At 46.3% G+C, this 23,148-nt stretch overlaps 2 protein-coding genes across 6 annotated transcripts in view; one reads left to right on the top strand and one right to left on the bottom strand.

The window, feature by feature from the left end:
• The window catches only part of Cbl (Cbl proto-oncogene), an 87,314-nt gene extending 72,874 nt beyond the window's left edge, over window positions 1–14,440 (top strand). For 3 of the 4 annotated variants that reach the window (XM_031345569.1, XM_031345568.1, XM_031345571.1), the window contains 5 exons: window positions 798–892; window positions 3,181–3,321; window positions 3,779–3,876; window positions 4,664–4,843; window positions 5,873–14,440. In XM_031345569.1, coding sequence (XP_031201429.1) covers window positions 798–892; window positions 3,181–3,321; window positions 3,779–3,876; window positions 4,664–4,843; window positions 5,873–6,165 — 807 coding nt within the window. In that variant the 3' untranslated portion in view covers window positions 6,166–14,440. The remainder of the gene's footprint in view (window positions 1–797; window positions 893–3,180; window positions 3,322–3,778; window positions 3,877–4,663; window positions 4,844–5,872) is intronic. The other variant, XM_031345570.1, reaches the window with a different exon arrangement.
• Window positions 14,441–14,684: 244 nt separating this feature from the next.
• Window positions 14,685–22,900, bottom strand: Mcam (melanoma cell adhesion molecule). 2 transcript variants are annotated; one of them, XM_031345572.1, is made up of 16 exons: window positions 22,775–22,900; window positions 20,862–20,992; window positions 20,566–20,773; window positions 20,404–20,474; window positions 20,224–20,311; window positions 18,441–18,620; window positions 18,171–18,292; window positions 17,898–18,060; window positions 17,693–17,811; window positions 17,473–17,614; window positions 17,180–17,301; window positions 16,935–17,076; window positions 16,745–16,840; window positions 16,455–16,602; window positions 16,068–16,185; window positions 14,685–15,680 (listed from the first exon to the last, which is right to left on the bottom strand). In XM_031345572.1, the coding sequence occupies exons 1-16, from the start codon at window positions 22,839–22,841 to the stop codon at window positions 15,651–15,653; spliced, it is 1,947 nt and encodes a 648-aa protein (XP_031201432.1). In that variant the 5' UTR covers window positions 22,842–22,900; the 3' UTR covers window positions 14,685–15,650. The 2 variants fall into 2 exon arrangements, with proteins under 2 accessions (XP_031201432.1, XP_031201433.1); XM_031345573.1 differs by lacking the exon at window positions 16,068–16,185.
• Window positions 22,901–23,148: the final 248 nt, after the last annotated feature.

Raw genomic sequence — 23,148 nt, 5'->3', positions numbered from 1 at the left:
ACGGTACACATATGTACATGCAAGCAAACAGTTATACACATTATTAAAATCTTAAGAAGAAACCGTATATCTCCCTCCTTCCCTTCCTTCCTCTCTCTCTCCCTTTTACCCTTTCCCTTTCTCCCTCTTCCTTTCTCTCTCTCCCTCTCCCTTTCTCTTTCTCTGATGCCAGTGATCAAGTAGGGGTGTTTTAGCAGACAAGAATAGTTAGGTTAAGTGGATCCTTTAGAGAGCACGAAAAAGAATCAGTAAAGCTTGGAAGCAGGCATTAGGTGAAAAAGACACGTGCTCTCTCATAAACTGATGGTTTGAACCTGGCTAACAGATACCAGTTTGATGGGTGAGTTGACAAGGAAGTTAGAAATCTAAGGAAGAATACTGTTGAAGACTGTAATGATGCTCAGATGGCCATTTGTCAGTTCCACAGAAGAGATGGAGACATTTGAGTAGTAACTAATGACACAGCATCGAGGAAGAATGACCATTTTGAGTTTAGGTATAGATTTATTTATGCCTGAAGTGATATTTCTGTGGACAGCATACTTCGTCTCATCTTTTTTAGAATTAGAATGAAGAAGATATTTCCTAGCTTTTCTTTTCTGACTCTCCCACCTAATATTTTTTCAGAATCAGAATCCATAAGAAACAATTCTGTCAGAGGTGCTAAACCTTGGATTTGTGAGGTCCATGTTTATGTTAATATTCTGATTTTTTTTTTTTCAGCAAGTTTGTAAGAGGAGATATTTAGCTGTAGGTGGGAAAGAGAGATTCTTTTGAGACCTTTTCTTACTTTGCAGAATATGAATAGCAGCCCAGTAGCAGGTCCAGAGAGTGAGCATCCAAAAATCAAGCCTTCCTCATCTGCCAGCGCCATTTACTCTCTGGCTGCCAGGTAAGCATAGCCCATTTGGATTTCATGCTGTGCAGTGATTTTTTTTTTTCTTTCTTTTTCATGAGACAGAGTCTTCCTAGGCAGACTGTGATGACCTCAAACTCACACCAGATTTAGAATAGTAAACCTGGTATGGTTGGTGCATACCTGTATCCCACACTTAGAGGGAGTAAGACAGCAAAATCACTACAAGTTTACAAGCTACCAAAGCTCAAAACAAATAAGGGGGCTAGACAGTGCCTTGGTTGTTCAGTTATTTGCTGTTCTTCCAGGGGACTTGAGTTAGAGTCCCAGCACCCAAATGGAGCAGCACAATCACCTGAAACTTCAACTCCAGGGGATCTAATGCCTCAGGCCTCCTTGGGCACCTCCAGCCATGTGCACATACCCACTTGCAGAACTCCATGTGTTTCATGTTTTGTTATAACTGAAGTTAATAAAAAAATAAAACAAAAGCCACCTCACCAGTCTCCTACTTTGGCTCTCTGGGTGTTGTGATTTTTTATGTTTTGTCATGTTTTCTTTTCATTCTTTTTTTTTATACATGTATGTAGGTCATCCTTGCTGAGTCTTATCATTTCTATTAATCTTTCTAAAGAATCCGTTTGTTTTTCTTATGTTTCTATGGCAAATGCCCTTAATCTTAGCACTTGGATGGCAGAAAGAGCTAGATCTCTAAGTCTGAGGCCATCTTAGTCTACATAACGAGTTCCAGAACAGCCAAGACTACATAGTGAGACCCTGTCTCAAAAAACAAACACCAGCCAGACCTAAAGAGCTAACTTCAGGACAGCCGAGGCTACAAAGACTCTCCCTGTCTCAGAAAAACCAACCAAACAACCAAACAGAACAAGAATGTGTACTGCTCTCAGAATCAGGATAACATTGTGTCAATAGAGGCGAGTAAATGCAAGTGCTTCTGTTGATTATTTAGAATATGCAAAAAAGAGGAAGAGAGACAGACACTCATGGTTATTCCAAGACCTATGAGGCAGGGTCATTTCTTATGTAGTCAGTATTTTGTCTTAGTCAGTATTTTGTCTTTAGTCTCCTTTCATAGGGTAGAATTTTATAAATTTTTTATTTTAATTTTATGAGGATGGGTGTTCTATCTGAATATATGCCTGTGTGCCATATGCAGGCAGTGCCTGTGGAGGTGCACCAGAAGAGAGGTAATCAAATCACCTGGAAATGGAGTTACAGATGGTTGTGAGCTGATGAGTGGGTGCTAGGGATTGAACCCCAGTCTTCTGGAACCATGGCCAGTGCTCTTAATCTTAACCACTGAGTCATCTCTCCAGCCCTGCAGGAAGCAGAGTGAAAATTATGTAGTATGTGTTACAACCGCAAGATCTCGGAAGTAGGGGCCCAGGGATGTGGTCAGTCTAGTATGTGTGAAGTCATGTGTTTGATTCCTGCCCTTCCCCCCTACCTACCCAAATAAAACTCATCAAGAGTCACAAGTTTAGGGTCTACTCTAGGATGCTAGCAACCAGATTATTTTTTATCTTTTTTAGGTTTTTCCGGTAGGAAATATTGAAGAGGAAAGACAGTTATACTTTTTTTTTTTTTTTTTTTGAGACAGGGCTTCTCTGCGTAGCCCTGGCTGTCCTGGAACTCACTTTGTAGACCAGGTTGTAGATTCAGAAATCCAGCTGCCTCTGCCTCCCAAGTGCTGGGATTAAAGGCGTGAGCCACCCCCTCCTGGCTTATACTTTATTTATTTATCTATTTTATGTATACGAGTACACTATAGATGTCTTTAGACACACCAGAATAGGGCATCAGATCCCATTACAGATGGTCGTGAACTACCATGTGGTTGCTAGAAATTGAACTCGGGACCACTGGAAGAGCAGTCAGTGCTTTTAACTGCAGAGCCATCTCTCCAGCCCCCAGTTATACTGTTGACAAGCTATATACTTTACTCCCATTAGTAGGTTTCATATTGGGATTTGCTATACATTTCTAATATTCTGTTAGAAAGCCACCTACTGTTCGTGTGTGTGTGTGTGTGTGTGTGTCTTGTAAAAGAAAGCTCCTTGTAAAAGGAGCTTTATAACAAAACTTACTTGCAAGTTGAGTCTACTTCCTATTCCAGTTTTACCATTCGAATGAGCTGAAAGTAGAATTTGTAGTTGGCACTTGTTTTCCTAACAATAACAATAACCCTAGGGGCTATTTATTTTGTTTTGTCAAATTGAGCTGTTTCAGTTCTAAATCTGTTTCATACTTGAAAGTTTAGCAGCTTAATTCTTTTCTTTTTCTATTTCTTAAAACTCTTCCAGACCTCTTCCTGTGCCAAAACTGCCATCTGGGGAGCAAGGGGACAGTGAAGAGGACACAGAATATATGACTCCCACATCTAGGCCTGTAGGGGTTCAGAAGCCAGAGCCCAAACGGCCTTTAGAGGCAACCCAGAGTTCACGGTATGCTCTCAGCAACCCCATTTGGAGCCATGTGTCTTTGCTATCTTTTACCTGCTTGCTTACTGATTGCATACACCATCACCTTGCTAGAAGTAAAGCAGAAAGAGAAATCTAGACCTGGGTGCATAGGGTCTAATGTGGATAAGTAGTTGTATTATTTCCACAGTGGCACAGGCCTTTAGAACATGCACATCCAATCTTGTCATGAGTCAGTCATGGTATTGGTATAAAGAGAATGTGTTATTTTGAAAGAATTAGAGTCTAGGACAGTTAGAAACAGGTGAGTCTTTTTTTTAACTTTCTATTATTATTATTATTATTATTATTATTATTATTATTATTAATTTATTTTTTACATTCCATATTTTACTCCCATCCCCACCCCCAGTGAGTCTTCTTAAATTTGCAAATAACAGAGTTTTGTTTGTGAAGACCATTGTACCTCTTTGTGATTCAGAGCATGTGACTGTGACCAGCAGACTGACAACTGCACATATGAAGCAATGTACAACATTCAGTCCCAAGCATTGTCTGTGGCAGAAAACAGCGCCTCTGGTGAGTAGCCTGTCTTCTACTTAAAGGTCGATATGCCTTATGTGGTAGGTAGCACCTGTCTGTAAAATGTCAGTACTTGGGAGTCTTAGGGAAAAGAACTGCAAGTTCAAGGCCAGCTTGGCCTGCATAGCTAACACCCTGTCTGGAAAGAAAAGGAGACAATAGGGTTTCTCTGGAACATTTGGTTGAGATAGCTTGCACCATGAGAAAATTATTCTCAGTACTCTTTGTTAAAAGGTCTTTGATTCGTGGACAAGATGGACCCCGCTTGTCTCTTACTTCCTTTTCAGACACTAGTTCTGTTTTTTCCTCGTCTCGGGGCCTGGGGACCTCTGTTACATGGAGTTACCTGTTATATCTCAGTACTAGCAGCTCTCTTGTAGTCCCATTACATTGATGAAATTCTTTTGTGTGTGGGTGGTAGATACTCAGTTCCCATGTTAAACAGCTTGCCAAAGTGAGAGTTCAAGAAGCTTTCACACACAGCCTTTAACTGACCTTCTGAGGTGAGATGCACAGAGGAGGCTCAAAATAGCTCTTGAGTAGCTTGCATCAGTAGTTGTTTACCATGGCAAAAGTGACTGTTGACATGTCCAACAAGGTGCAGGTCTCACTTATCTCTCTCCACAGGACCTCAAATGGTATTTCATCCACAATGGACATCTGAGTAACTGTTGAATGAGATAAATGGTTGTATGCATTCGTAAATAAATGAATGCCTCTGGATTGAAGTGTGTTGGAAAGGGATGTCTGGAGAAGACAGTAACTTACACCAACTTTCTTCTAGGGGAAGGGAATTTGGCCACAGCCCACACTAGTACTGGCCCCGAGGAATCAGAAAACGAGGATGATGGCTATGATGTGCCTAAGCCACCTGTGCCAGCTGTACTGGCCCGCCGGACCCTGTCTGACATCTCCAACGCCAGCTCCTCTTTCGGCTGGTTGTCTTTGGATGGTGATCCCACAAGTGAGTCTCCAGGCTAGTCTTGGATTGTTGTCTGGCCTCTAGTTTATAATTGAAAGTCATGACTTTTTCTAGTGTCAGTAAGTCGATGAGTAGAAGTAGTGGACTGTGTCCTGTATCTATATGGTGGAAAGCTGGTCCTAAGTCCCACATTAAGAAGTGAAACTCTGCTTAAACCACAGCTCCGCTTATAAAGGAGGGCTGGAGCTTCTAGTTCTGAGTATGCATGTGATGCTGGGAATTAGGCTTGATGGAAGCAATCTTATGTTTTTTTGTTTGTTTGTTTTGTTTTTTGTCTAAGCCCTGTCCCACTGGGGAAGAATTGTGCTGCCCTCCAATACACGTTTTATGGGCCTGGGCCAGCCCCATCGGTCTCTAGTATCCAGGGCTGCTCTTGTACCTGTGACTGCCTGTAGGGCAGCAGCCAGAATAGCTGTCACTTTGGAAACTGAAGGCAACTTTCAAAACAGCTGAAGGAAAAGATGTACCATCTTGTTGCCCCTCTGGGTGGTATCTCCACCCAGTCCAGTTTACGGCTTCCTCTCTACAGATTAAACTGTAGGAGTAGTTTAGTGAGTGTTTGACCCTATTGCTAAGTATAATACCCAGTGTAGGTGTTATATGCTTTGCAAAGTCATGGTTGCTGTTAATAGAATGGGTTCATGGCATATTTAGAAGGTCCTTTACTCTGATTGGAGTCTAGATCTAAAACCCAGTTTTTAGGCCAGCAGCAGAACACTTAACCTATTATGTGTGTTCAGTTCTAGCACTGCAGGTTGATAAAACCCAGACTTATGCCAAGCATGGTAGTTCATAGCTGTAATTTCTGCACTTGGGAGACTGAAGAAGGAACACAGCTATGAGTTTGAGTCTCATCTGGGCTATAGAGTGAACCCTTGTTTCAAAACAAAAAACAGAACCCTATCTTTGTGACAGAAAAGCACACTATTAGCACTATTATTAACTACTGTTATTGCTGTTAAATGTGAGCTTCCCAAGATTTGCAAATGTTTTCTTTCCTTTTTCTTTTAGACTTCAATGAGGGTTCCCAAGTTCCTGAGCGGCCCCCCAAACCATTCCCACGGAGAATCAACTCAGAACGAAAAGCGAGTAGCTATCAACAAGGCGGAGGTGCCACTGCTAACCCTGTGGCCACCACCCCCTCACCGCAGCTCTCAAGTGAGATTGAACGCCTCATGAGTCAGGGCTATTCCTACCAGGACATTCAGAAAGCTTTGGTCATTGCCCACAACAACATTGAGATGGCTAAAAACATCCTCCGGGAATTTGTTTCTATTTCTTCTCCTGCCCATGTAGCCACCTAGCACATCTCTCCCTGCCATGGCTTCAGAGGACCCATGAGCCAGGCTCTCTCACTCAAGGAGCACCTAGGGAAGCAGTGGCTTCTTTTGGGACATCACAGTGAGATCCTGCCTTTTCTGTGGGGATCGATACATATGGTTCCAAGATTTCAAAGCAGTGGAATGAAAATGGAGCAGCTAATGTGTTTCATTCTTGTATTGGTCTTGAGTGTTTTTATAGTCCTGCAGTCTCCATTGGGAGAGAGTGAGTGTTTATTAAATGGTAACCTACCCCCCAGGAACAGCACAGGAAGCAGTAGAAGTACTGTGCTGTGGCCCTAGTTAAGGACTTAAGACTTTCCTGTTAAGGGTATGTGTCTCTTTGTCTGTGTGTCCTGTCATTCTAAGGTTATCCTGCTGTGTGTGAATCTAGGCAGGGAGTTAGCACAAGAGCTTCAGGAAGGAATCTCTGAAGACTCCCATCTACTGTGGTATTGCACCTAGGCCTGCTGGATATTACAACCTCAATCCTCCCCTCTGGCTTAGATTATCATGTACTTAGCTATGTTTTATATTGTTAGAATACCCGCTGTCTTTTCCCTTGGAAACTCCTTACTCCACCTCCTCCTCATTGGTGTTCTGTAGGCTTGCTGTGACCAGTCTTACTGAAACCAAGCAGCTTATAGGATGGTGATATGTTTGGTGATGGTGTGATGGTGTTGGTTTGTTTGGTAGAAGAGGTGGGAAGGAGAGTACTATTCTGTGGTCACAGTTATAATTGATGCTAGCACCTAACCCTGCTCACTCCAAAGTGCTGTTTCTATAGGAATGGTGAACTTGTTTTTTTGTTTTTGTTTTTTTTTTTTAATTTTAATTCTCCTAGTTACCTAATGACTGGTTTGAGATAGAGGCCTTCATATACATTCCGTGTCCTCCCCAGGAAATAGCCTGTGGGAGTCTGTTGCCTTGATGCCAGGTATATGTTTCTGATGTAGGTCATAAGTCTTTCTGCCTAACAGGAACAGAACATTTGTTTCCAGGGTGGCTTTCCAGCCCCAAACCATAGCGCTTTTAGGAAGTCATATATACTATTTAGATTTACAAAATAACCAGTAAGAACTTACCTGCTTAGTCGTTCTTGCCAGTGGTTAACTTCAGCTTAGGGGTTTCTCCCTTGAATAGGAGCCAGGTTAGCCTTTCATAAATGATTTCTTTCTTTGCCCTCTAAGGAACAGAGATAACACCAGTGAGTGTACAGCATTTGCTGATGACTAGCCTCTTCTCTAGATTGGTGGATCCAGTGACTTGGTTGTTCATGTGCCTAGCTTGTGCTTTGGAATGGTTTCTCTTTCTCTTTCCTTGCCTTTTTTATTGGGTCCTAGATAAAACCACTATGTCATTCATCCACAGTATTTAGACATCATTCATTGAAATTCTTTAGTCAAAGACAATTTGGGACAATGTAGTAGTTTGTGTATTTATAGGTTCATCAAGGAGATCTAGAGTTGTTTTGGAGACCTGCTTCTAAGTCGCTGTAGTGACCTCTTAGATTCAGTTTGTTCTCTGACTGGAGTCTTGCTGGCTTCTCTAACAGTGTTGCCTGTCGAGTACGAGCTGGCTTTCACATGAATCCTCTCTGTTCTTTAGGTCCAAACAGAAATGGCCCACCAAGAATCTGCTTTCTTTCCAGTCTTAACATCTTTGCAACTAAAATCTTTTGAACTCTTACTTAGTTTCTAGATGCTTCAAGGTCTGGATTTGATCCTCTTGCCTTAAGGCTATTCCCAAGGCAGATACTGTAGTACTTTGTATTGACTTGCTATGGTTACCCAGTGTCTTCTCTACATAGCAATGAGTAGAAAACAATAGCTTATCATCCACAAAAAGCTTGTGACATCCAATTTTATGTTACTTGAATATTGAAAGCCTAAACCAGGCTTGGTGGCATCTCAGCACTTGGGAGATGGTGGCAAGATGATCAGGAGTTCAGCACAGCTCAAAGCTTCTCCAAACCCTGTCTCAAAATAGCAGGGGTTAAAGAGATGACTCTTCGGTTAAGAGCAACTGTTCTTGCAGAGGACCTAGGTTTGGTTCCTAGCATTCATATGAAAGGTTTCTCAGATGTATAAGCAACTCATAACCATCTATGACTTCAGTTCAAAAGAATCTGATGTCCTCTTCTGTGTTCTGTGGGCAACAGGCACACATATGATGTGCATACATACATTCAGGCAGAGCATTAGATAAATACATATTAAAAAATTAAAAAGAGAACTAGGGAAACGCTGCAAGCTCTAGCCTGTCTATATCGGAGTGTTTTTTTTTTTTTCCCTTGTTGCCCAGAATATTGCCCAGAATCTGAAGATCTATCAAGAAAACAAAGCATGTTACATACCTTTTGCCTTTTTTTGTGTGTCTAAGTCTTCTATGGAGGCTAAGGATATAGCTCAGTTGGTAGAGTGCTTGTCTAGCATTCACAGAGCCATGGTTTAATCCCCACACTGCACAGAGCAGTGTGCTAAGGTGCACTCTGATCCTTAGCACTCACAAGGTGAGGGCAGAGCCGGAAACTCAAGGTCACTCTTGCCTACATAGCAAGTTTAAAACTAGCTTGGGCTACATGAAACCCTGCCTTCAAAAGAAAACAAAAACCAAATCTGTGGAGATTACTGCCCATACTATCTAGAGGAATGACAGTTTTGTCCTGCTCTCTGCTGAACATGGTGTGAGCTCTGAAATGGCCTTGGGTAGGGTAGGTGGGTATTCAGTCCCTATGCTAGACAGGCACATCTTTGATTGACTTGGGTATTGGTTTTTCAGATGTATACCTGCAGGCCTTAAGGTTTGAGGCCATTGTGTGTAGGCCTTTCCTTTGCTCCCAGGACACACTGAGGCCCATGCCTTGGGAAGGTTTCATGCCACTCATTTTGGATAGTCTCCGAAATTTGAATTTCTTTTTCCTGTAAGGGCAAATTTCCAATTTTTCATTTTCTATTTGTATGGCAAATTTTAATTCTTTGACTCTTCCTCTGAGTTTACCTAAAAATTAAAACTGCCTTTTCATAAATAAGCTTTATTTTGAATTTTGCTATTTTTGGCAAGCCCACCCCCTTTCCCGTTCTGTGTTACAATTAGGAAAATCTCTAAGGTTTCTCCTTTTTCTTAACTTCATTAACCTGCTTTATTCAACACAAGCCCTTGCTCTCTCTGTTTTTGTGGATTGCTTTACATGCCACCTTATTGATGGGTCACTATCTTGCCAAGACTCCAGGCAAGGCTTTCTAGTCCAGTCCCAGAACTGGATGTTCTAGCTGTCCCTCCCACTGTCCTAAAGTGAAAAGTTTTTGTTTTTGTTTTGTTTTGATTTTAATTGGATATTTTCTTTATTTACATTTCAGTGAAAAGTTTTTAAAATCATTTTAAAAACCTGTGGATTCTGAACTATACCTCTTTCTAATTAACAGACTAGGTAACTCATCATCTCAGCTTTTGCATGTTAATATTTATTTAAGCAGCAAATTGACTCTGGCTGGCCGTTCTCCTCATCCCTCTTCCTCCTCCCAGCCCCGCCCTGCATACTCTGCCATTTTGTCTTTCAATTCTCAGACATGCCTATCACTGGACCACAATGTGTGATAGTAATACTGGCATTGGTCTGCTGAGATGGATGGAAGGCACTATTCTTCATATTTAAAATATTTATTTCCTCTGTAAGAAAGTAAGATATGTTTTATGGTCCAAGTATCCTACTACAAGTTAATTTTTGCAACACAACTTGCTTGCAGACCAAACTAGAGACCAGGTGTGTATTCCTTTTATGGCACCATTAACAAGATCTGGTCTTTTCCTTGATGACTAGCTATGATGCTAATGCTGAATGTCCTCCTACCTCACACCATGAGAATCAGAAGGCTACTGGCCTTCTCAGACCTTCCTTCTTTCTGTTGGCCTTTCTGAGTCTGGAATGATCACTCTATTGAATAGAGTATTCCAACCAGTGTCCTGGCTACAGATGTTTGATTATTATGTGTCGGAAATGTCAGTTATATGTTCTTCTGCCATCTCATGGTGGTTTTCTGGTGTTGGGAAGTTAAACGTGGGCTGTCCTTAACTCTTCTGTGCATGTGTTTATTCACAGCTCTCTTATATAGACTTATCTTCCCTTACTGAGCTGTTCCACTTAAAACTGGCCTAAGACTTTCCCATCAACCCTTGTTGTCTTCCTGTGGCTTTGATAATATTTGGGAGATTCTGTTGTATATACCTCATAGATTATCCATTTTTGCTACAAAATTTAGTGCCATCTCTTCAGTGGGTGCAAAGTCCACTGCCTCGAGTTGCACAGTAGAGCACTAAATGTTTAAGCTGAGCTTGCTGCAGTCTCCTTTCCAGTCCAGTGCCTTTTCTATCTTTTTACTGAGCTGCTTCTGCCCCCAGACCTCCTTGTTGGAAAGATTTTGTTTTGCCTTTCTGGGACTGTCACCATCTCCCATATAGTTTAGAGTTTCTTTTTCTGCTATTCAACAATCTTTCTAAGTAATCCTGTCTTAGAAGGGGTGAAAGGGTTGGGAAGGATGAAGACCTGGTTCTCAGGCTGCTCTCGTAGGAGTGTAACAGGAACTGTCCAGAACAGCTTATTAGAACTACTAGAGCTTCACTGTCAGTGTTATCCTCTGGCACTTGAAGTTTCAAAATGCAATGGAGGTACTCTAGCACTACACAGAGCGTCTAGATACAACCCTGATCTCAGTCCACACACATGGTTAGTCCTGTAGGAATGCACGGAAGACTTGGTTCTTGTATATTAGTGAGCTGGAAAACTTTAGACTTGTCCCTCCTCCTACTCTACAGCGTATTGGTATACATGACAAAATATGTTCCCTAGTCCTTGAATTCATGTGATCTTCTTATGATGAATGCAGTTCTTTAGAAAAACTCAAGAATTCCTGGAAAGAACAGGAAAAAAGTTAACCCTGTATGTTAATTCCATGGGCCAGACTGGACATCCTGAGGGAGACTGTGTTGGGCCTGTGACTCCTGAGACTATCTGTGCACCAATCTGGAAATCATGGAACAAGCCTGTCTCGTCAGCTCTTGGGAAGTAGAAGTAGGAGACTTATGAAGTTTAGGCCAGCATTGGATCTATTACAAGCTGAAGACCAGACTGGACTTGAGTGTCTTGCCTGTTCGTGGAGAATATTTTCTCCTCTTGTTGCCAGCAGCAGGGAAAGCAGCAGCAGCAGCATCTGGCACAGGCATGGAGGTGCTCTCTTCAAGTGCACACCACTGATGGAGTGGTTTCATTGCCACTGGGACTTTGGGCTCTTCTACTGTAGTTTCCTTTAAGTCTGATAGTTTGAAGGTGCAGTCTTTTCACTGTGGGGCAGTCTAGAGGCAAGCCCATGCGGTAACTACTGGTCACAGTGCGCCTGCAGTCAAGGGACAGGACAGTAGTGCTTAGGTGTATTCTTAAGAAAGAATATACTCAGCAAGAAGAGCAATTTGAGGGTCCATCCCCCAACTGAATGTTATAGGGAGAACAGAGAAATTGTGGTGAACTGGGAACTTAGAAGAGATATGCAAAGGAATGTCCACAATAGAAGTATAGTTGCTGTTCTGCTCTTCATCCCTATTTGTAACTTAAGCAGAGTCACTGTCACCTTTGCTGCTTGTTAATTTTCTTCTCCTTAGGAGTCGTGGCACCTATGACTGCTTTCCTCACTCTTGAAGCCACTCTTCTGTCCTTGGGTGATATCTCTTAGCCTCCATTCAACTTCGGGTCTCTTTGATGTTACTCAGAGTGCAGATCATGGCTTCCACTGTAGCTAGTACCTTTTGGCTTGGCTCTCTTCTGGTTTTAGTGCTGAATATCTGTTCATTCTGTGGGCTCTAGACCTGTCTTGTGCATCCCCATCCTTTTTGTCTTCCTGTAGGGGAGCCTACAGTGATACTAGCTTTACTTTCCTAGGTACCACTGGGACATTTGCAAGAATAGGGTTATTTTCAATGTCGAATAGAGCTTGTTCTTGTGTGCTTCTTAAACAGGCAAGCTACCTGTATCTTCTCTGTTTGGTTGCTTTTTCTCTAGTCCTGTAATAAGTGTAGTGGTTTTGGTTTGTTTGTTTGTTTGTTTAGAGGTATTGGGGAAGTAAAACTATGCTTCTGCTTGCCTGAATCATTAGAATACCATCTTAGAGCCTGTCCTGAGTTTTAAGGCATGTCAAACATACCACCCTGCTTTTAACTTCTAAATATTCAAGTCATTTGGTATACACAGAAGTAACCTACTAATCCAAAGATACACATTGAGGCACATAGGAAGGACAAGATTAGGTCATCAGAGTTTGCATTTCGTGTCTAGTCTAGGCTCCTGAATGAAGAAGCAGAGGAATAGTAGTGCCATGTGCCTTCACAGTGTCCCAGGAAACCTGGGTTGATTGCAAGAGAAAGTACCATTATTTCTTGGTTCCAGTAAGTAGCACAAGAGTTGAGATGGAGAACTAGGGACAGGGAGAACATTGTTTTGTGCCTGATGAAGAGCACTATAGGGAAGGGCCAGCTGCTGACCAACAGCTGCTTGCAGATCTTGCAGCCTCTTCCCTGTTTTAGTGCTTGAGAAAAATGTGGCTGACCACTCCTTGTGTTGTACAGAGCCCAGGCTAAGTGCCAGCCTCATACCTCCTACTGATCTGGCAACTGAACAAATCAGCAAGATCACCTGGCCCTGCATTCCTGATTCAGTGCTACAACAGAATGTGAGAATTTCCTTTCCTCTAACCCAGAATGGAGGCCAGTGAAGAGGATTGCTCAATGCATGCTGTGCACAGCTCATCAGACTCACACTGCCTCACCACATATGCCCTCAAGTGGGGTGTGTGGAGCCTGTGTTACTCCTCTCCGCTACCTCTTACCCAGTAGTGGAGAGGGTGACTATATTTTGGCTGTATTTAAGTGGCAAGTAAATTCGGGGCCCTATGCTCTCTCTCCCCTGCTTTCTGGGCTAGTGAGCCTGCCTTGCAGTGCATGAGAAGAGCCACCTCCTGACCTCCTCTCAGCACCCTTAAGTGGGAAGTCTGACCTCTGCTGAAACATGCTGGGCATGGCAGCTGTGAGGTACCTCCCACATCTGCTTTCTGGCTGTGCTGACTTGGGATTTTTAACCTTATATATCTTTTTCCTTTATTCAAAACAAAACAATTTTTAGCACACTGAAAAAAAAAAGCCAAATGTTTTGTGCCTTTCTAAGGCAGCGCTGTACCCCAGGCTGCATCTTAGGACTTAATATGGAAATACCAGAGTCTGAGCTCCTCTGCCTTGAATATCTTTAGCCCTGGAGTTGTGGGGACTAGGATGTCTGACTAGGTGGCACATTAGGTGCCTATAGTCTCCTTGCTCTGCTATGAGGCTTCACTGGAAAAGAGCAGCATTTTATTCTGGCAGCACTTGGTTGGTTCCAGGCAGCAGTTAGTGTTCAGGTAACTGCTCTGGGTGCCCCATTCACCCACCTCCGAGAACAATGCCCTGCAGAACAGAGCTGTGGGGTGGACTCTACTGGGAAGAGGAGATGCTTCATTTGTTGTCTTTTTGTTTTGCTGGATCTTGAGCCAGCTTCAACCTCCTGCCTCTCCTCAGACTTGGCTATCCTTTCATTTGAAGGCTTCAACCATAAAGCATTAAGTGGCTGGTGCCCATCACAGGGTCTACTTGTACCCAGGGAGGGGCTGTGGAACACTGAGGCCTGTCGGTCATACTGTCATAGGTTTCAACCACAAGTTTTTGTACCCTCCCCTTCTCCCTGGTTCTCCCCTGCCTGTGGCCAACAAAGAGCAGGGGGTGGAAACAGTTCTTTTTAAGATCTGCCTCATTCATTTGAGATTTTTTTTAATTCTTGATTTGGATGGGACTAGAGAACTTGATATTTTCCCTAGAATAGATTCCCAATTTGTATATCAGTGTTAAGAAAACAAACACACACTTAGATGAGATTCTCATGGACTATTTTTAAAATGTCATTAATATAAAAGATTTCTATTAGCAGTATTTAATCTCTCCTGTAAAGAGACAGAGGTAAATACTCGTGCAGAGCAGCGGAGCTTTAAGACTTGTTCTCTCCGGTCCGTGGTGTTTTGCCAGTGTACTGATGTGTAGAGGTCTGTTATACTAATTAGAGGTCTGTTATACTAATGTTATTTATTAATTTTTTTCATTTCCAAACAGTTAACTAAAGAACTTTTTCAAGCACCCGTGTCTGTAAAAAAAAAAAAATATTTTTAAATAAAATTTCTTTTGTTGTAGCACACTTGAGTTCTGGCTCATCTGGGGCTAGAGGGAATTACACAGGGCATCTTTGGGACTGATGGCAGTGATGTAGGTAAGCAGGGCCACACAGGAAGGGTCAGAGCCCCCAGCTAGCATTTAGTAGCATTCTGCTCAGTTATGGATACTCTAGAGGTTAGGGCAGTCTTCCAGGAGCCTGTCTCTCTGTGAAGATACCTGTTGTTTTGGAAGCCCCAGGTTGCCTTCATAATGAATGGAAAACATCATGCTTTTGGGACAATAACACTTTATTTTTCTAACACATATAAAAGGAAATAATTTGCAAATTTACAGACAAAACCATATATATATATATATATATATATACACATACATATATGTACACACACATACACACACACACACACACACACACACACACACCTCAAAAGCTCTTGCCAGGCCAGGTTTTCATCTCCTAAGTACCATTCTCCCACTTGGGCTGTCTTAGGACCTGGGCCCCAAAACTCACATTTAAAAAGTTGGTACTAATACACCTATAAGCCTAATCCCCATGAACAGTAGACCTCCTCTCTGTCCTCTCTCTTGTCTTTCTGTTTCCCATTACCCACTGAGGGAATACAGGAAGCCTGGGCTCAGTAGCCTTCAAAGAAAACAACAAAAATTACAGAAACAGTGCCCAGCTTCCTTACTCAGGGATGTGTCTGAAGGTCTAACACCGGTTCCTGACTACTGCCCAAAGGGAAAATGTTCTAAATGAGACCCTAAATTAGTAGCAGGCAGGAAGGTACAAAAGCATCTGCCCCTGGACTGTGAGGTTCTCATAAGGACTAATGTGAACAGAATAATGTGACCATATGCCCAGGTCCTGTATCATGTGATACAGCTAGCACGAAGACATCCTGTGAGGGGAGATCAGCTCAGAGATGCAAACCCACACAGCTGATGGCAGGAGAAGGATTTGCCAACACTGGCTATGTAAGGGAGGGGGGGAAAGCCCTGGGAGACAGGCCCCTTGGCATAAGCATCTCTCAGTGGACACAGAGGAGAACTTGGTCTCTAAAACCAGGCCTCTGTGGCCAAGTGAGATCCTCCAGATGACTCTTGTCCCAGCTCTTAGCTCTCTGGACCTGGTCTGCAAGGGAGCTGAGTGAGGATCTTCCCTGCTGTCCCTCCAGAGGCTTTGCTTGAGGTGAAGACTGAGCAGCGAGCCAGAAACATTGGTGAGTCAGCTAATGCCTCAGATCGATGTATTTCTCTCCCTGAAAATGGGTAAGAGAAGTAAGCAGAACATGGAAAGCCAGCAAGGTTTATAGCATGAGCACAAAAGAGAGAGGCTGAAGCAAAAGCTGATGGACTGCAACATCCTTTAGGCAAGCAGCAGAAATGGGGGAAGGAAAAGACAGAAGTCCCCCAGCTAAGTCTACTTTTAGCAGAAGGTGGGTGGGGCGTTTTCTTTCTCTAGTTTCCCTCTACCATTTCCCTCATCCTGCCGTCTGTAGTAATGTTAAGGCAAGATAGGCCTGCTCCCCATCTAACCAAGGAAGAAGGACAGAAAGAGTTAGTGTTCAAGAACAAGTACCATTAGCCCACTACCCCCAATTCCTGAAAAGGGGGATCAGGCCCTGGCCTCAGGAACTGCCTCCTACCTGGTCTCCTGGAGCCCTCTTGTCACCGTTGCTGCCCTGAAGGAGAGCCATCTCTTCTGGGAGCTTATCTGACTTAACTTCAACTACAAATTCATTCTTACGAGTCGGGGGCAGCGTGCTGGGAGGAGGGAGGTGAGAGGTTGGCAACTTGGGGGCGAGGGGAGGGCCTTTTGGGATGGATACTCTGGTGCTTTGGGGCCAGCTTAGAAAGGGAGAATTGGAGGAGAGGATGTGGTTGATGGCAGTTGGGTAGTGGACAGTAAAAACAGGTCCAGTTTCTGCCCTCCAGGGGAAAGTGGGCATTGGGTGTTGGGGGGGTCCCTTATGAGACAGCAAGCTGGGCAGCCAAAAATGGGAGAAGGAAGGAGGGCCATAAGCCTGGCTTACATCTCTTGTTTTCCCGAGCGTCCACATGGCAGTTTGCCCTTCTTGTAGAAGAAATAGAGAGCAGCGCCTAACACAGCAAGCACCAGGATACACACTATCACAGCCACGATGACCACACCTTTGCTCTCTGGCTGTGGCAGCTTTTTCTCTGTCAAACAAAGGCACTTTCATTCTCTGCTCCAGGCTGCCACAATGCTGTTGCTGCCCCACCCTATCCAGCCCAGGGGGACAGACAAGCTGTTAACCTTTCTCAACAGGGGAGAATGGGTGCCATAGCAGGCCTGGCTTACCTGTGGAGGTGCTGTTGGCTCTGGTATGAGGACTGACTGTGGGGGTGCTGAAGCCAGTGGTTTGGCTGGAGTCAGGTGTGAGGGTAGTTAAAGTGACTAGGAGGCAGAAGGAGGGGGTGGGTTAGTAGCACACGTTAATGCCCGTGCCTGGGCATGCCCCTGCCAGCCTCTGCAGGGAGCCAGCTCTCACCCAGCTTCAGAAAGATGATGGTGGTATTTGAGCCCAGGGAGTTGGAGGCTGTACACTCTGCACCTGTCTCCAGAAGCTCTGGGGTCACAAGGACATTCAAGGTGCTCACTACTGTCTGTGGATCTGGGTTCCATTTAGTTGCCTAGAAGTAAATGGGCCACGCAAAGGGCGGGAGCATCTCCGGCCATGCCCTGAAGGCCTAGGCAGGGATTAAGAGACTGGGATGATAAAGCAAGCTTGCTCACCGAGCCATTGACATTCCAGGAGATGGTGGGCTGAGGATGTCCTGAAGCCTCACAAGACAGATTCAGCACTGCATTCTCTTGCACCCACACCTTCCTCTCCTTTAATGCCATCCATGGGGACCCTTGGGGGCAAGGAAGGGTAAGAACCCCAAATAGCTTGCTTCCTGTTCCCCACCACAGCTTCCACAGTGCAAGCTGGCTTTTTTTTGGGGGGGGGGGCAGGAAGGGGTGGATCCAACAGCTCAAAACCACGCAACTCAAGGTGACCTGGTCACTGTCCAAAAAGGCCTCACCGAAAATGCCCACGCTGACCAGCTGTGTACGATTCAAGCCAGGAACTCTGGGGACAGATGCCACGCAGAGATATCTTCCCCCTGCTTCCCTTCTCACGTTGTTTAGCTGGAGGATAGGCCCCTTTCCCAGCAGCTGGCCTGTCTAGGGGTAAGAGGTGGGTCAGGGGGTCTGAAAAGGAGCAAGCTCTTATCATCCACCGTCCCAAAGGCATCTGGGTACCTTGTCTCTCAGCCACTCAAACTCAAGGTCCTGGTTACTCTCTGCCTCACAGGTCAGAGTGAGGCTATCTCCTTCCTGAACTTCAGGGGCAGTTGGAGCCACTCGAACATCAGACACATCTAGAGGCATAGCAAAAAATGTCAGCCGGGACAGGAAGAGCCACTTCCCTCTTTCCCCAGACGGAACCTCCATCCCAGGGCCTTACAGTTCACCAGCAGCTCCAGGGGGTCACTTGACAGTGGGGTTGTAGTTTCCAGGTCTAGGCTCTGACATTGGTAGAGCCCACTATGGTGCTTCTGGGCAGGCTCCAAGGAGAGGAGCCCATTTTCATCAGTGCTTTCCTCTTCCATCTCCCCAGTGCTGGGGTTCTGGGGGAGCACAAAGGGGTGAGGATGAGCTGATGCCATCCAGAGACTGTTTCCACCTCTGCCCGAACCCTTATGTCCCCTCCATGCACCCAGTATGGAGCGCTCTGTACCTTCTTGTTGATAGTGAAGTGAGGTTGAGGGTTGCCATCAGTCAGACACCTGATTTTCACATGATCCCCTTCCTTCAGCAGTCCCACAGGCTCTATCTCCACCCACACTTTTTCTGCAGGGTCTGTTTGGACAAAGGGGAAGGCTCTCAGTCCAAGAGGTGGCTCTGGATTTGATGAAGAGGGACTAGCAGGAATTCCCACCAGGTCCACCCCAACCCCTCCCCCTCCAAAAAAAAAAAAGTCCAGAGGAGCTTTCGAGTCAGCACTCACAGAAAACAGGGACAGTGACCTCCTTAGACTCCTTCATGCGGTTCCCACTGGGTAGCCGGTAGCTGAGTTCACAGTAAAACTGGGCATCTTTGTCCTCCTTGACTAGGCGTGCACTCAGAACACTCTTCAAGGTGTACAAGCCACTGGACTCGACAATCTGTGATGACTGGATATGAACTCCTGGGCAGAAGGAGGAAGCAAGGCCTGGCCTCAGCACCCCTCAGGCATCCCCAGGGGTTAGCAGGGAGATATCTAAAGGAGAGGCCCATAGCCAAACACAAACTGGTGACACTTCAACACAGCACTTTTTTGTTTGTTTTTCAAGACAGGGTTTTTCTGTGTAGCCCTGGCTGTCCTGGAATTCACTCTGTAGACCAGGCTGGCCTCAAACTCAGAAATCCACCTGCCTCTGCCTTCCAGGTGCTGGGATTAAAGGCATGGGCACTTTTACTGCTTGGTATTCACCCTAGGAAGGCATTTCCATTTTAACATACATATAAGGATGATGCCAGGAACACCCCAGAGATGAAGAAAAATGGAGTTGAGGGAAAGGTGGTGGAGTAATAGAGCATGTTCTTAGCGTGCGTATGGCCTTAGGTTCAATCCCCAGAATCCAAAACAAATGTCCCAAAGTGACAAAACATTGAGGCATTAAATGCTGATGGAAGAGTGGAAACTCAGCCACGTCATACACAATATGAAGATAGGAAGCAAGATGAGTCTATCTTAACAGACCTGGCAAGGTTACACAAGGATGTGTGCCCAGCACTACCCCTGAGGTCACTGCCTCTCAGCTCAGCACTATTGATGTTTCGGAGCAGAATTAATCCTTTGTGGTGGGGCTCATCCTGTGCATTGTAGGATGCTGAGCTGTGGTCTTAACCTCTATGTATCAGATGTCAATAGAAGCCTCCCTGTTTGTGACAACCGATACCCACAGACACTGCCAAGTATCCCCAGACTAGTGTGAGTGCAAAAATCACTCCTGGTTAAAGACAGTACAAAAAACACAAGCCTTGCTTGAGCCAGCAACAGTGGTATACTCATGGAACCCCAGTACTTTGAGTGGCAGGCAGAGGATCAGCAGTTAAGTCAGCCAGCGGCTTGAGTTTCTGTCTCAGAACACCACATACAACCTTCTACACTGCTGTGAACATTTGTTTACGTGACAGACATAGAAATAAGGATGAAGGAGAATAACAGTTGATAGCAGAAGTCACTTCTGGGAGAAGCCTAGGCCAGAAAGGAATTCCTAATTTTTTTATAGTCTAAATTTTTCTTCTAAAAAATTTTGTAGCCAGGCCTTTAATCCCAGTGCCCAGGATACAGAGTCAGGTGGATCTCTGTGAGTTCGAGGCCAGCCTGGTCTACAGAGCATGTTCCAGGACAGCCAGGGCAACATAGAGAAACCCTGTCCGGAAAAGCCAAATTTAAAAAAAAAAAAAATCCAAAAACTTATAACAGTTTTTTTTTATGCTTACGAATTTTTTGTCTGCATGTGTATGTGCACCACATGCATGCCTTCTGTCCTCAGAGGTCGAGGTCAGAAAAAGGCATCAGATCCCCCTGGAAGTGGAGTTGTGAGCCATCATGTGGGTGTTGGGAACTGACCTGGGTCCTCTGCAAAAGCAGCCAGTGCTCTTAACTGAGCTAGCTGTCTAGCCTACAGTCTGAATTATTCGACATCACCTGTATGGGTTTTGTTTATTTGTTTAAGTAAAAGCTCTAAAAGAACATGCTAGACGATCCTCCTGAGCCTTCTCAGTAAGTAAGGGCTACTCACGGTTCTTCTCCTCTTGCAACGGCCGACCGTTCTTGTACCAGATGACTTGAGGAATGGGGTAGCCATTCCTCCCCACACAGGTAGCAACCTAAGGAGGACAGGATAAGAGTCTCCTTGCTTCTGCCACCCCCTGCCCCTGCTTAGCCCCTGTCCACCATCACTTGACCGAGTGCCTCTCACCTCCCTAAGCTCTTGCCTGTCCACATGGATGCCCACAGCATTGGCTTGGATGGTTGGCTCCTCTGGAGCTTCTACAGTGGCAGGGGAATGGACAGAGACATGGAAAGCCATTTTTACTACATGGTCCACACTACCCTGAAGGCAGAAATGAGGGGCACTCACTGAAGACTTGAAGCTCAACATAGTGATCCTGGAGCTGTGGTCCCGTGCTCTTACACAGGAAGATCCGCTCATCATGGGGAGTGACTTGACTCAGGGCCAGCGTAGTCCCTGAGTCGTGGAGGCTAAGGCGGTGCTTATATTCTCCAGGTTCACTCTGGGCCTTGCCTTGGTGCACACGGAAAATGAGTGTCTGCTTCTCCTTGTGAATCTGAGGGAAAGGATCGGAGAGATGAGCTACCTACCCCAGAAACAGTTGCCTCCCACAAACTACTGCCCTCCAAAGTCCAGGTACTCACCAAAAACCATTCCACTTGGCTGAAGTTGCCTGAGGAACGCGAGGGGCCACACCTCAAAAGAGCAGTGCTGCCCACTTCGGCCTCCACCAGGTCGGGCATGGGTGGGGGCTGCTTTTCCTCTCCTGGCACACCTGGGGAACGGGAGGGACAAGCCCAGGCAGCTTTGTCAACTCCAGCTGCTCTGTCGAGTCCCCTCCCCTCTCCAGGCTCACTGCAGCTGTTTCACTGGAAGGGTCTGGAGAGGGCCCTTCCTCTCCTTACCCTCAACTTCACCATGCCCACACCCCCAACCTGGGTCAGACCTCTCCCAGTGGAATATGGAGTGGATCACCGACAGAGTGACTGGGTATTATCTTAGAAGAAGCGGGTGGAGAGACAGATAAGAGGAACATGGGCTCTGGGCCAAGATGAAGGCCCCTTTGCTCCGGGGCCCCTTCCTAGTCCTGGTGAGCTCAGACTATGAGAATGTAAGGCATGTGCCAGGCTTGGGCACACAGGCCCCTTTGTGTGCCCCCCCCAGGAAGACGTCACTATTCTACCCTCTGTCCCCCAAATCCTCTGGAAGACACTGTGAGCCAACTCTAGCCAAAGGCTACGATTTATGCTTGCCAAGCAGCATGTCAAGAAACACTGCCATACAATCTGAAGACCCCATCCAAGTCTAGAGGGGTCAGAGACCTCTCGCAGGGGTTAGGTCAAAAACCAGAGTGGGCAGGAGTGACATCAGTGGTGCCAGCAAGCTGCCAGCCCTTTGAAGAGGTGATGTCACTAAACACAATCTGGCTGGACACTGGGATGTCTGGACTGTGTGGCTTCCAGACTGGAGGGAAGGTGGGAATAGCCTTCTACCAAGAGCAGGAACCTTGGATCTCTTGTTTTCTAAGGGCCAGAAAAGCAGGGCAGAGCGAGGCTGGGTTTTCTGTGCTACGGTTGCCTAGCTGGGTTTAGCCCTTTCCCCAGAAATAAGGTCAGTCTGGGCAGCACTAGATTGGAGTACCCCAGGGACGTGGTTGGCACTGAGCAAGAGGCCAGCTAAGTGGGTAATGCCCTGCCCCCCCTTCCCCAGCCTGACCAGTGGCTGGGACGGGATAAAGAGCCAAGAATAAGACAACACCGCTGCATGCGGTGCAAGGGAAGCCCGGACCCAGGTGCGCCTGTCTACTCGATGGCTTAAAGAAAAGCTCCGAGGTGCCAGGCTCTCTCTCTACCTGACTCTAGTCCACCACATAAGCTGTTACTATTGTAGAACTTCTCCATCCGTTGTCTTTCCTCTGTGAACTCGTCCCGGAGGCCCGAGGAGACCCACACTACCCGCTGCCCTTGCCAACGCCCAGCCCCAGCAGGAGCTGCCTCCTCCCTCCTCCCTCGCTCACCTCCAAACTGGCGTGAGGCCCAGGAGGGGGAGGGAGTGGTCGGCGGCCCCCCTCCAGCAAGGGAAACTGCCTTTTCCAGCAACAGGCGGGCGCGGGATGCGCCCCGGCTGCGCCTCTCTGCCCCGGCTCCAGCACCCAGCATCCAGCACCCAAAGGGAGCACCTGCGGGATGCCGAGCCCAAGGTCCTGCAGAAACTCGGCCCCACCCCTTCCTGCTCGCTGCTGCTGCCGCCGCAACCTGACCGCGTCCGTTCCCAGAATACTCTAAAACCTAGGCTGCAAACCAGGTTCTTCTTCTTCGAAGAAGAAGTTGCACGCACACAGAGCAGTGCCTGGGAATCGGGGACCCTGGCAAGAAGGAGCTCCCGCTGGAGTGCAGAGCCCTGACTCTGCGTTGCTACCAGCTCTGATCTCCCGTACCCTCGGGCGGCACATTCCGGCTCCGTCGAAGACATCCCCCCAACTTCCAACGCCTGGGCTCTGCAGGACGCGGGTCGGACACCCCCCACCCTCACAGTCCCCTCAACACAAAGAACTCACCCATGGCGCGGTGACAGCAGCAGCAGGCAGCGAACAAGAAGGCGCAGAGTAGCCTAGGCAGCCCCATGCTTCCCCGACGGAGAGCGAGAGCTAAGTGAGGAACTCGCCGCTGTCGGGGGCTGACGTCAGGGGGGCGGGGGAGGGGACCCCGGGCGCCGCCCGGCCCCGCCCCGCGCAGCCCCCCACCCCCTCCCCGCGCCCTAGGGGGCGGGCCCCCGGCGCGCCGGCTGCAAGCTGCTGTTCCCCGTTCCAGGCCTAGAGGCTAACTCCCGCTTTCTGACTTGGAAAGGTTGAAGAAGCAATGACAGGTGTCCTGGGGTGACTGTGACAGGCCGAGGCGGCAGAAGCTGGCCCGGTCGCTATAGAGCTCTCTT

This window comes from Mastomys coucha, unplaced genomic scaffold, assembly GCF_008632895.1.
Source record: "Mastomys coucha isolate ucsf_1 unplaced genomic scaffold, UCSF_Mcou_1 pScaffold23, whole genome shotgun sequence".
Lineage (NCBI taxonomy): Eukaryota > Metazoa > Chordata > Mammalia > Rodentia > Muridae > Mastomys > Mastomys coucha.
This window is presented reverse-complemented; position numbering and strand designations above follow the sequence as displayed.

Bases quoted from the DNA above. Each gene is read 5' to 3' on its own strand.
- Mcam (XM_031345572.1), bottom strand. From the start codon at position 22,841: ATGGGGCTGCCTAGGCTACTCTGCGCCTTCTTGTTCGCTGCCTGCTGC. The intron at 18,293-18,440 runs GTGAGTGCTGAC...TTGTCCAAACAG, and splicing joins GGTCACTGTCCCTGTTTTCT to ACCCTGCAGAAAAAGTGTGG. The intron at 17,077-17,179 runs GTGAGCAAGCTT...ATTTACTTCTAG, and splicing joins CCTGGAATGTCAATGGCTCG to GCAACTAAATGGAACCCAGA.